This window comes from Danio aesculapii, chromosome 18, assembly GCF_903798145.1.
Source record: "Danio aesculapii chromosome 18, fDanAes4.1, whole genome shotgun sequence".
Lineage (NCBI taxonomy): Eukaryota > Metazoa > Chordata > Actinopteri > Cypriniformes > Danionidae > Danio > Danio aesculapii.
The window spans coordinates 17662966-17676634 of record NC_079452.1 but is presented as its reverse complement, the minus strand read 5'-3'; the positions used below and the strand labels follow the sequence as shown (position 1 = coordinate 17676634).

The 13669-nt window shown below is 38.4% G+C and overlaps 1 protein-coding gene across 1 annotated transcript in view; it reads right to left on the bottom strand.

The window, feature by feature from the left end:
• LOC130245491 (segment polarity protein dishevelled homolog DVL-3) overlaps window positions 1-13669 on the bottom strand; it is an 85402-nt gene that overhangs the window by 27453 nt on the left and 44280 nt on the right. The window contains exon 3 of the mRNA XM_056478188.1: window positions 7789-7913. Coding sequence (XP_056334163.1) covers window positions 7789-7913 — 125 coding nt within the window. The remainder of the gene's footprint in view (window positions 1-7788; window positions 7914-13669) is intronic.

Genomic DNA, 13669 nt, shown 5'->3' with positions numbered 1-13669 from the left:
CATTCTCCATATGAGAGGCGTCTTTAAGCTTTTATTTAATGTATTAAACACATTTCAGTAGTTCAGTACTTTCTCCTTGTGTCATTTCATTGTTATTAAGCATAACTAAATCAGATTTTTTTTGTTTTGTTTTATTTTTATGTTTGTGTTGTTTGGGTTTTGACCAAATTTGCTTTAATTCCATGTCAACAGCTCCTTTAGAAATATTATTCCCAGGAAAAAACATGATGTGTTCAATACTTATTTCCCCGCAGTAGCAATTTTTGACTACAAATGTCAAAAATCACGTCAAAACAAAACAGAAGGAAAGAAAACAGGCTTGTAGCGGTTTTAAAGATGTTCTTTATCCTTTAACAGCAACATTACACATTAAAGGAAGCGAACGAAGTGTACGAAGCATAATAAGACCTCTTTAGAATTAACCACTAAATGTCTCACAGTATGTTCTAAAAGGCATTATAAATGTCAGCAGGTCCCATGTGTGTCTGGGCCAAAGTACAGTGTTTAACGGCGATAGAAATCCCGTCCGACTGTTCTGATGTTCACCAGCAGAGGGCGAGCACAGGTTAATACAGTATTTAACTGCTCTTGTCTGTGTGTTCAGCGCATGAATAATTAACCTGCACACAAACACACTGGCGCAGAGGGGAGGCGTGCTGCCTGACAGACAGAACAGGAAACACACACACACAGACAGGAAACACCAGCAGGACAAACACATGTGGTTACACGCAGATAAAGAGACCCACTGACCAACAAAGCCACAAACAGACCTGTGGGAAAGCCACAAACCTGGAGGGCCGCATGCACTGATGCAGACAGGGAAATTATAGCTGTGCCGTAGGATTTTGTTAAAATAAATCATACTGGCTTTATTTTGACCAACACTGAGTGTGAAAACTACATGGTGAAATAATAAACATTTGACATCCCAGTAGAGCGCAACAGCAAACGCCCTTTTTCAGCAGCAGAGATTCCAGACATATTTGCCCATTCAATTTCTCCAAAGGGATTTAAAAATTATATACAACAAAATACATGTTTGAAATCAAGTAGACTTGCTCTTGAGGAAAAGAAATGTATATACAGTAGGGCTGTGCTATATGGGCAAAAGAAACCTATCACGATTTTCTTGAACAATATTGCGATTCGATTTTAATCACGATTTTGTCACACACAGATGTTTTACAGTCTGAATCTGAAACATATTTCCACAGGAAAGCAATTAGATCTTCATCAAAGACCTGTAACATGTCTCTAAAACAGACACAAGGCAAAAAAATGAAACAAAAATCACCTAGTAAAGGTGTAACAATTGTCTCTAGAACAGACCCTTGGCAAAAAAAAATAGACTACTGTGTGTGTATGTGTGTGTGTGTGTGTGTGTGTGTGTGCGCCGTCACACTCAAGACTCCGATGTTCTGCTTGATTTGTCCATTATTCAGTCCATCACACCCATTTATATCATCACATGATCACACGTGAATCACATGACCTTTTTTAATGCACATACTGGAATTTATTCGGTAAAAGTGTTTCCAAAAAAAAGTTCATCAAACTCACTACATTTTTTTTTCCACATTTTCAAAATGTATGCACATCTTGGCGCTTCTATCAAGCATTTTTAATGTGATAATCCAAAATGTATATAAAAATAGGTGTCTGGAAACATACAGTGGGGGAAATAAGTATTGAACACGTCACCATTTTTCTCAGAAAACATGTTTCTAAAGATGCTGTTGACTTGAAATTTTCCCCTGATGTTGGTAACAATGAGTGAAATCCATTTATACAAAGAAAACTAATCTAATTAGTTTACAAATGAAGTTATGTGTAATAAAAAGAAATGATGCAGAGAAAAAGTACTGAACACATGAAAAGCATGGAAAGCCCAGACAGCAGCTGAAATCTCTCAGTAGTTCTTCAGCAATCTTCTGCTCTTCCTCGTTGTAAATGAATATGAGCTGCTTCAGTCCAACATCTTTATTAGCAGGATGATGAAGATGAAACCAAGGGTGGACATTTCAGCAAGACAATGATCCAAAACACAGCCAAGGAAACTCTCAGATTAAATAAAAATGACCTAGTAAAGGTGTAACAATTGTCTCTAGAACAGACCCTTGGCAAAAAAAATAGACTACTGTGTGTGTATGTGTGTGTGTGTGTGTGTGTGTGTGTGCGCCGTCAAACTCAAGACTCCGATGTTTATCTTGACCCAATGGAAGTAGTTGCTTCTACTTTTCTACGTGTCCACAGATTTTTTTCTTGCCAAGCATAGATTATAGACCTCTTTGAGACACTGCCGTGAAATAGGCTGTTCACGTATAGCCAGTGGTGGAAAGAGTACTGAAAAATCATACTCTAGTAAAAGTACCATTACTTGCCTAAAAATGTAGTGCAAGTAGAGTAATATTATCTGTTGTAAATATTACTCAAAGTATGAGTAAAACGTAAACCTTTCAAAAGTACTCAAGGGTAGTGAGTATTACGCTGTAAAAGGCTGATGCATTTATATGTCATTTGTGGATGTGTGTAAACGTAACATTCTGTAGTGAATCTAGTTATTGCTAGGTCCACACGGAATCTGCGCACGCAGAATTCCGCAGATTTCTACAGATTTTTAGCCAATCATTAATTCTGTTTATGTACTTGAGTAAATGTGTGTAAGTTCATAGTTATTCAGTTTTTTAAATTAATTACAGTAATATAATTGACTAATGTGAAAATATTCATATGATTTATTTACAATACAGTTTGTAAAGTAACATTTTCTGTCTTTTAGTAGATCTATTATATGAGAGACGTGCTTTGTTTACTAACTAAAGTGGTTTTAATTGGATTTGCATAGTAGATATTAAATAAAAAGTTCAAAGGTATTACTTTTTATGTCATATATTAAGTTTTTAGTTATGATCAATCATTCCAAAATCATTCTGTATAAATCCGCAGATTTTTAACAAAATTAAATATCACAAAATTTCCGCAGATTCTGTCTGGCCCTAGTTATTGCCCAGCAGGCACACAACATCATAAGACGTTATTATTAGGTTAGATTTAGGTCATGCTGTCAGGTGACCAAAATTCAATGTATAACCAGCATCTAAGGACAATGTTACTTTGATGTCTAATAAAGACGTGAAATGACGTTGATTTTTGGTTGATTTCTGGTTGATTTCTCGTTGTGTAGGAAAGTATCCAAAATCCAACGTTGATCCAACATCTTAAATCAACATCACATTAACGTCAAATACTGACATTTATTCGTCAGGTATGGCAGCCAAATTCCAACCTCCGATAGACGTCATAGTGGTAACATCCACACAACGTCAAGCTGTAACATCATTGCACGTTGATATTGGGTTGATTTTAGGTTGACATTTGAAAGTAACCAAAATGCAACGCCTGTCTGATGTTGGACATTGACATCGGTCTGACGTTGGGTTCTAGCCAATTTTCATCCCAAACAAAATGCAACATCCCGCGACGTTGGGGCACACTGTCAATCTGACATCTTGTTGACATCCTGTGCTTGCTGGCTGTATTGACTTTGAACATTGACTATTATTCATTCATAGAATCATTTTCATCTCAGTCCCGTTATTAATCAGGGGTCGCCACGGCGGAATGAACCGCCAACTTATCCAGCATATGATTTACACAGCGGATGGCCTTCCAGCTGAAACCCATCACTGGGAAACACCCATCCACACTGCATTGACTATTATAATTATTTCAAATAAACTCTTCTTTCACAGTTTAATCAAGGCCATTTGACGATTTAGATTTAATTAGCTCAACAGGTCTAATAACACTTCACCTCCACCAGGGGTTTTCTTCTTCTTATCCACTTTCCGAGCACTTGAAGCAGTCGATGCCTTTGTAGGTAAAACATTGATTTCAATCGATGAGCGTGTCTTTCTATGAGGGCCTGCAGGGTTGATTACATTCACAAGTAATGGAGTCTGAAGCTTATTGGGGAACTGAAACTCACACACACACACACACACACACACACACACACACACAGATCTGCGAGTCGTAACACACTCGCTGTGATCAGGCAGATGCCATTAAAGGTATTGACGAGCTGGTGCTCTCTTGAGTTAGAGCTCTGATTAGTTCACATTAGAGGAAACCTTTCAGACTGAAGGCTAATGAGTTCATGTCAACACTGAGCACTTCCTGTCTCTAACCGCCTCCAGGCTGTGAGCTGCATTGTTTTGTAGTTATTTAAAGATATTACGTCACGTTAAAGTTTAAATTGTAGAATTTCCTGTATTCATTTGATATGCAAAGACAACAAGTATATGTGAGAGGATTTTTGCAATTTCACTAATGTTTAGTAATTTCATTCATTCATTCATTCATTCATTTTATATTTGGCTTAATCCCTTTTTTAATCTGGGGTTGGGAATGAACCGCCAACTTATCATGCATATGTTTTACTCAGCAAATGCCCTTCCAGCTGCAACCCATTACTGGGAAACACCCATACACTCATTCACACACATACACTACGGACAATTTTCATTCATTCATTCATTTTCTTTTGGACTTAGTCCCTTTATTAATCTGGGGCGCCACAGCGGAATGAACCAACTTATCCAGCATGTTTTACACAGTGGATGTTCTTCCAGCTGCAAACCATCACTGGGAAACACCCAAACACTCTCATTCACACACACTACGGACAATTTAGCTTATCCAATTCACCTATAGCGCATGTGTTTGGACTTGTGGGGGAAACCAGAGCACCCGGAGGAAACCCACGCCAACTTAATTCCATTGGATAATGTTAATGTTAGTTTATTTGCTAACATGAAGTTAAAGGGGACCTATTATGTCCCTTTTTAATACGGTTTAAAATAAGTCTCTGATGTTCCTACAGTGTGTATGTGAAGTTTCAGCTCAAAATAATGTTTTATAACTCTTTGAAACTGCCCCTTTGTGTCATTTTGGTGACTGTCGCTTTAAATTCAAATGAGATTGTGCTCCCGGCAGTATTTTAAATAAGGGTGGAGCTAAAAATGCCTATGTGTCATCATAACAGCAGATTCAAAATGGCTGCTTCTCGCTCAGGGCTGTATGCTAATGAGGGAGAGATGGTCAATATTGGGCGGGGCTTTCCCCCTCTGATGACACGTACAAAAGGAGAATGTCAATCAAAGTGTTTCTGCAGACTGTTTTTATCAAGTGTGATTATAACAAATAGAATTAATACATTTTTACCATTAGATGCTGCTTATATTCACACACATCTGTGTTTAAACACCTTATAAAAGTGATTTTTGCATAATAGGTCTCCTTTAAGAATACTTGTGAGGCATTTATTAATCAAAACATTTACTAAAGCGTCATTGAAACTAAAAGTTGTGCTTGTTGATATTAGTTAACGCACTGAAATACAAAGAATTAACAATGAATGATTTTATTTTCATTAACGAACATATTGATTAATAAATACTGTAATAAATGTATTGTTCAATGTTAGGGGTGTCAAAATTAATCGTTTCTTCAGTGCACCGCAATGCAGATACGGACAATTCGGTATCGGTTCGGTAATAATCATAACTGGTTATTGTGTACTGACGTGATTTATCTCATATGCGCTGTGTCGCCGTAGTTTACGATGGTGAGGGAGGCAAGCGCGAGTATTTACAACACTCCAACTACTTAAAAACGCAGAAACTGTGCACAATTTCATTGTGTGTGTGTTTGCTGGATAATCTTTCACTGACACTTACAGCTGAAGCCCCTATTTCATAGCAACAAAAGAGAATGAAAGTAAACTCCATTTCTCTCTCTCTCACTGTGGCCCATTTGACCTGCTGTTACAGTGATACTTCTAGATACAGACAAGAGCGCGTGAGTTTTCTCCAGCGCGTCTCTCATGGATCAGCTGTGATCGCTGCTGCAGTGTTGCCAGATGTACCTGACTGATTCCAGCCCAAAAACTATCCAAAACCCGGTGAAATGCCTATCCAAAAGCGCCCAATCTGGCAACACTGCGCTGCTGCAGTTTATCAGTAGCCTCATTTCCACTATCGGGCCAATGCGAGCCAGGGCTTTAATCGGGCCAGGCCGGGCCAATAGCCCGGGAGGTTGAGAAATGAGGCCGAAATCATGTCGCGTTTCCACTGTCGGGCTAGTTGCTCGCAGCGCGTCACGCAAACACCGCCCCCAGAACGTCCCCTGAATCAAACGTCACACAACCCGTCACACAACCCGCCCACTTCAGCGGGAACAAAAAACTCAAATTATAACCACAAACACAACCTGGCATCACTATGAGAGCTGGAAGATGGAGAACACCGAAGCGATAATTTTCCTCGGCCCAAATGTTCAGAAGAGCCCTGGTGTCCTCAACTGACCAGTACTGTGTGCTATCCATTTTTTCTTCTTCTTAGTGAGTTGATCAAGCGCGATAGCAAAACAAATGTAAGGGAAGAAAGCATCTTGTCTCCTCTTTACCTGACAGGAAAACTCCGCCTTTGTACGTAACCCCGCCCCGAAGCCCCAGTTGGCCCTCCTTGGCCCAAGGTATTCGGCGGGCCGAAAAAGGCCGGACGCTGGCCCCAAGGAAGCCCCGCTTTGGCCCGATTACGCCCCGGAAGTGATAGTGGAAACGCGACTGGCCTTGGCTCGCCCTGGCTCGCTCGCTTTAGGCGCGATAGTGGAAACGCGGCTATTGTCACTCATAGGTGAACAGCGCCTGTGAAGTAAAATATACAATTGTGTATGGAAAGCATCATCAATGCACCGTGATGCAAAGAGATATCGAATTAAACCGTATCGATGGCACTATAATCATAACCGAACTGAACCGTGAGACCAGTGTAGGTTCATACCTCTATTCAATGCTATAGTAAATACTTAACTATCACAACTAATGGAACCGTATTGTAAAGCATGACTAGATGTTTTTTTTTTAGTTGGCTCTTTATTTTTATATAATATGGTCATATATTCCTTGCAGAAAATATTGTGATGGCTGTCAAATTGCTGGCATTGGTTGGCAATTTTTTTGTTTAAGTGAAGTTTCATAAACTAATTTCGAGAGGAGCACGTGATATGATTGAGCACGTCTGGCCGCTCATCTGTAATCAGTAATAATCCAATCAGAGTGATCCTAGTTTACTATAAATGGATAATTTTCTCCCTACTGTTTCTATCTTCGTTTGGAAGAATCCCCCCTTCCACCCCATCTCCTCCTTTTCCTCCCTTTTCTAAAAAGGGGGAGCTCTCGAGACCTACCTGATCTCGGATCTCCTGATATGCTTATCGACTGGGCGGGAGCCCTGGGCTCAAATATCTCCGAGCTCAGGGTTCTCTCCCGGGACAGCATGCCAAACCTGCTTTATACGCCAAGCATATCTAAGTGGGAACTCTTGAAATGTTGGCGGGGAAAGAGTTAAGCATGCACAGAATTTTTAGTCAGTGGATATTATGGCAACGCTGGTAAAATGACACTTCTCAACCTGTACACTGTCATTTTGGTCAATAAAATGTGGCTATTTTATTGGGTGGTGTTTTTTAAATCAGTTATTTGAGTTACATTGTAAGAGTTTTACAAAATTATTCCATAGTATTTAATAAAATAATATACAATTATAACAATTATACATTTTTGCTTCGGTTTTCTTGCAAGTGTTTCCAGTATTTTTGATTTCAATGCATCCATACAGTATAATCCATGCATTCAAGAACAAACATGCACTTACACTCACACACACACATACACATACGCACACACTCTCACACTCACGCACAGCGGTATAGTTCACTCACTGGAAGGAAGGGGGTCTGGAGTCTCCGATGCCTCCTGTTCTCTCCAGAGGAGGCTGCAGGTCAGCCTGAGTGTCGGCGCACACAGAACCGCCATCAGAACCATGAGAGCCGTCTGCAGACACCAGCTGTACACACACACAGAGAGAGAGACACACAATGGTGTTAGCTTATCTACAATACAGGAAGATAAGATCTGTCTACAGCATCTGTGACAAGGTTGAGAAGTCTCATGCTAACATTACAGTTTACACACATCGAAAAACTTGATATCAAGATAATAGTATATACTTGGGGTGTGACGGATCACAAAAGATATAATCCAGATTCAACATTGCATATCCTGCGATGTGACTGTTGCGCACACTGCGATATCCATGCTGAAACAATATATTGTGCAGCCCTAACATGTACAGTTAAAGTCAAATTTTATTTTATTTTTCAAATATTTCCCAAATGATGTTTAACGGAGCAAATTTTTCACAGTATTTCCTATAATATTTTATCTTCTGGAAAAAGTCTTATTTGTTTTATTTCAGCTAGAATTTTTTTTAAAACATTTGAAGTATTTTAAGTCAGTATTATTAGCCCCCTTAAGCAATATTGTTTTCGATCCATCGTTATACAATAAGTTGCCAAATTAACCTAGTTAAGCCTTTAAATGTCACTTTAAGCTGAATATTAGTGTCTTGAAAAATATCTGGTCAAATATTATGTACTGTCATCATGACAAAGATAAAATAAATCAGTTATTAGAAATTTATAGATATAGATATTATGTTTAGAAATGTGTTGCAAACATTATTGTTAAACAGCAATTGGGGAAAAATATATTGACCTTATTCTTCAATGCGGAAGTGTGCGCGTTTTTGCGATTGTTTTAGAACTACTGATTCAGTTGCCTATGTGAAAAATGACTAGGAATAATAAACGGCAGAAAACGGTCAAACTACTTACTCTACAAACAAGTGTTTGCATTACAATACAGACAAAGTAGAATAATATAATAAGAAAATATCAGTTTGCAACACCAAGCAGCAAAACGAGCTGTTTTTAACGTCTAAAAATAAATGGAAGTGAATGAGACCGGAAGTTTCGAGCCAAAATGATTCAAATGGCTGCGCCCACTCGTACGTGGAGAATAAGGTGAATACTAAACTCATAAAATATACTAATACTAATAATTCAGACTTCAACTGTACATCCTTTGGACCCTTCCAGAAAACACATTTATAACACTTTATTTTACATGTAATTTTAATGAACGAATCCAACTAAATGTATTCTTCCTTACACTCTAAAAATGCTGGGTTGTCATAACTCAATGTTGGGTCAAATATGGACAAACCCAGCAAATGATTTAAAAGATGTCATTTAAATTTATTTGGAGTTTGACCATATTTGACCCAACGTTATATGTGACCAAGGTTATGACAACCCAGCATTTTTTAGAAGGTAATAAACATAATTGCATCGAGAATTAGTGAACACAGCACTATTTTTTTTAGAAAACATGTTTCTATAATTATTATTTTTTCTGGGTTTTCACCTTTAATGGACAGGAAAGTAGAGATTGTTGACAGGAAAACGTGGGGATCAGAGAGAGGGGAAGGATTGGCATAGGATTGCGAGGCGGGAATCGAACTCGGGTCGCCATGAGCACCGGAGTGCATGTGTCGACGCACTAACCACTACACCACTGGCGCCGACGAAAACATGTTTCTAAAGGTGCCGTTGACTTGAAATTGTCCCTGGATGTTGGTAACAACCAAAGAAATCCATATATGCAAAGAAAACAAACTAATTAGTTTACAAATGAAGTTATGTGTAACAAAATGAAATGACGCAGGGAAAAAAGTATTGAACACATGAAGAAAGGGAGGTGTAGAAAAGCATGGAAAGCCCATACTGCAGCTGAAATCTCTCAGTAGTTCTTCAGTTCCTCTGCTCTTCCTCATAAATGAATATCAGCTGCTTCCGTCCAACATCTACATTAGCAGATGATGAAGATGAAACCAGCGTGGACATTTCAGCAAGACAATGATCCGAAACACAGCCAAGGAAACTCTCAAATGCTTTCAGAGAAAGAAAATCAAGCTGTAGAATGGCCCAGCCAAACATCTGATACGAATTCAATAGAGAATACAAAATAAAGCTCAGATTTGATAGACGAGACCCACAGAAACACCAAGATTTTGACACAATGTTGAAGTCTGTGAAAAACTCACACCTGAGCAACGCATGTGACTTCATTCTCCATATGAGAGGCGTCTTTAAGCTGCCAGCAACATAAAAGCCTTTATATAAAGTATTAAAAATACGTTTTAGTAGTTCAGCACTTTCATCTTGTGTTGTTTCATTCTTATTACACACAACTCATTTCTCAGATTTGTTTTGTTTTATTTTTATGTTTGTATTGTTTGGGTTTTTACCAAAATCTGCTTCAATTCCATGTCAACAGCTCCTCTAGGAATATTATTCTCAAGAAAAAACGTGTTCAATCCTTATTTCCCCCGCTGTATATTGAAGTTACACTTCAAAAACAGTGTGTATTTCTAAAGTTTCTACCAGACCAATAGATTTCCATTGTGTTGACAGAGTTGAACCGTAATCAAAGTTACTTTTCTCCACGTTTCAAAAACCAACCCCTTTCCAAGGACACTTACAGTTTAGGAGGAGAATAAATGAATCAGAATGCCATGAACCCATTAGTGATGATCATTAAGAGTCTGTTGGAAAGCGAGCGTTCACATGCCTGCCGGACAAACAGAGAGCCTCTTATAAGAGCACATCCGCTGGGTCCCGCGACGCTGCCCACAATGTGCTGCATTGGAGACTCAACACCAGCCCTAAATCTGTCTGATTGAATCTTCTCATTACCGACGGAATATTTTAGGAGTGTTTTTCACCCACCCTGTGACTTCACTTAGATAATCCAATAAGAGCCAACATGGAAGGGGACAAAGCACTGCATCCATCTTCCCTTTTTACACTTTGGACATTATTTACTTTCTTTTTTATTTCAGAACAACAATAAGCTATGGCATTAAGGAAACAATGGAGTGAAATATAAGGTACAGTTGAAGTCAGAATTATTAGCCCTCCTGTTAAATTTTAATTCTTATATATTTTATATCCCTAACGCATTTCTAAACATAATAGTTTTAATAACTCATTTCTAATAACTGATTTCTTTTATCTTCATCATGATGACAGCGCATAATATTTTAGATATTCTTCAAGATACTAGTATTCAGCTTAAAGTGACATTTAAAGGCTTAACTAGGTTAATTAGGCAAGTTAGGGTAATTAGGCAAGTCATTGTATAATGATGGTTTGTTCTGCAGACAATTGAAAAAATATTGCTTAAAGGGGCTAATAATATTGACCTTAAAATGGCTTTAAAAAAATTAAAAACTGCTTTTATTCTAGCCGAAATAAAACAAATAAGACTTTCTCTAGATGAAAAAATATTATTAGACATACTGTGAAAATTTCCTTGCTCTGTTAAACATCATTTGAGAAATATTGGAAAAAGAAAAGAAAATTCACAGCAGGGCGAAGGCTAAACTGAAAGGAACAGACTGTAAAAGCTGAAATAAAAAAGACAAATATGCAAATATATAATTCATAAATATAAATCAATAAAACAAATATAACTATAACCTCAAAATATTTAAGATTGAAGCGTTTCAATTGCATGTAAAACACATGGTTAAATATTTACCATCAGAAACTCATCGTCAACTCATTTGAACTCACTGAATGTTGTGTGTTTTACAGTCTATATAATTCAGCTAATCATAATAATCTTAAAATATAAAACTAAAATATATTGAAACAATTTTATATTAGGTGGCGCGGTGGCGCAGTGGGTAGCACTGTTGCCTTACAGCAAGAAGTTTGCTGGTTCGAGCCTCGGCTGGGTCTGTTGACATTTCTGTGTGGAGTTTGCATGTTCTGCCCGTGTTGGTAGGGTTTCCCTCTGGGTGCTTTGGTTTCCCCCACAGTACAAAGACATGCGCTATAGGTGAATTGGGTAACTAAATTGTCTGTAGTGTATGTGTGTGTGAAAAGGTGTGTGTGGGTGTTTCCCAGTGATGGGTTGCAGCTGGAAGGGCATCCGCTGTTTAAAACATATGCTTTATAAGTCGGCGGTTCATTCCGCTGTGGCCACCCCTGATTAATAAAGGGACTAAGCCGAAAAGAAAATGAATGAATGAATTTTATTTTCACAGCAAACAGATTTATGCATTAAGAGAATGATGATATATGTACATTATAAATAAAATTTATTATATTGCATATTAGATATTATATATTGCCCTGCATTAGTCAGTAAATATTTAGCGAGTATTGATAGTGTGCAGGGTGACACGGTGACTCAGTGGTTAGCACTATCGCCTCACAGCAAGAAGGTTGCTGTTTCGAGTCCCGGCTGGGCCAGTTGGCATTTCTTTGTGGAGTTTGCATGCTCTCCCTTTGTTGGCGTGGGTTTCCTCCGGGTGCTCCGGTTTCCCCCACAGTTCGAACACATCCGCTATAGGTGAACTGGATGAATGTGGATGTATGAGTGAGTGTGTGTGTGAATGTGAGAGTGTATTGGTGTTTTCCAGTATTGGGTTGTGGCTGGAAGGGCATTCGCTGTAAAAACATATGCTGGATAAGTTGGCGGTTCATTCCGCTGTGGTGACCTCTGATAAATAAGGGACTAAGCCGAAGGAAAATAAATTAATCAGAAAAAATGTGCTGATTGAATAAAAGTAACTTTAAGTCAGAATTTGTCATGGGTATGAACAAACACACACACACACACACACACACACACACATACAGTACATATATATTTCTACATTCATGCAAAGTCTGATCTACCCAATAAAGAGATTTTTGGTCATACCAAAGGTGCACATATTTTTGTAAACTTCCTGCAAACTCAAATTAATTCTACCTGACGGATGCCAAACATTAGGTCAAATTCTAACAGCATGATGTGTTTTAGGGTTTAATCATCTGATATTAAATGCTAGGAGTGTTGCAGCATCGCTCTGAGCACTAGATGGCTCTCCAGCACACTTGCGTATCTCTTTTAAAGCAAGCTCTTTGACGGACAGAGCCAAATCCTTCCCCTGCTGAAAAACTTCCACAGTCTCAGCTCTGCATGGGAAAGTCGATGTTGTGAATCTGAAACGGGAGCAGTAGGAGGACGCGCATATTTCCCTAGCTCCAGGTTTCTGCCTCTCCTGGCCGGCGTGGTGGAAAAGAGCATCTGAAGATGGCAGGGAGTAAAGCAGCACTAAAGAGCGCACCTTATGAGGGAGATTTAAAGGGAAAGTTCACCCAAAAAATGAACATTTACTCACTGTTTACTTTACATCGAGTGGTTATAAACCTTTATGAGTTTCTATCGTCTGTTGAACACAAAAGAAGATATTTAGAAAAATGTTGAAAAGCTGTCACCATTGACTAACATTGTGGGAAAAACAAATGCTGTGGAAGTCAATGGTTACTGATTTTCAGCTTTTTTCAAAACTCAAAACTGGTTTGGAGCAAGTGAAGTGGAGAGTAAATGATTGATGGTTGAACTATCGGCTTAAGAGACAGGGAGCTGGCTGATGTGTGAGTGTGTGTGCTTAAAAAGAAAAGATAGTTCACCAAAAAATAAAATTCTGTCATCATTTACTCTTGTTTCAAATCGTAATGAGTTTTTTTTCTGTTGAACACAAAATAAGATAATTTGAAAAATGTTGGAAACGTGTAACCAGGTTTTCAGCTTTCTTCAAAATATCTTCATTTGTGCTTAAATGATCGATGGTTGAACTATTGACTTAAGAGACAGGGAGCTGGCTGATGAGTGTGTGTGTGTGTGTGTGTGTGTGTGTGT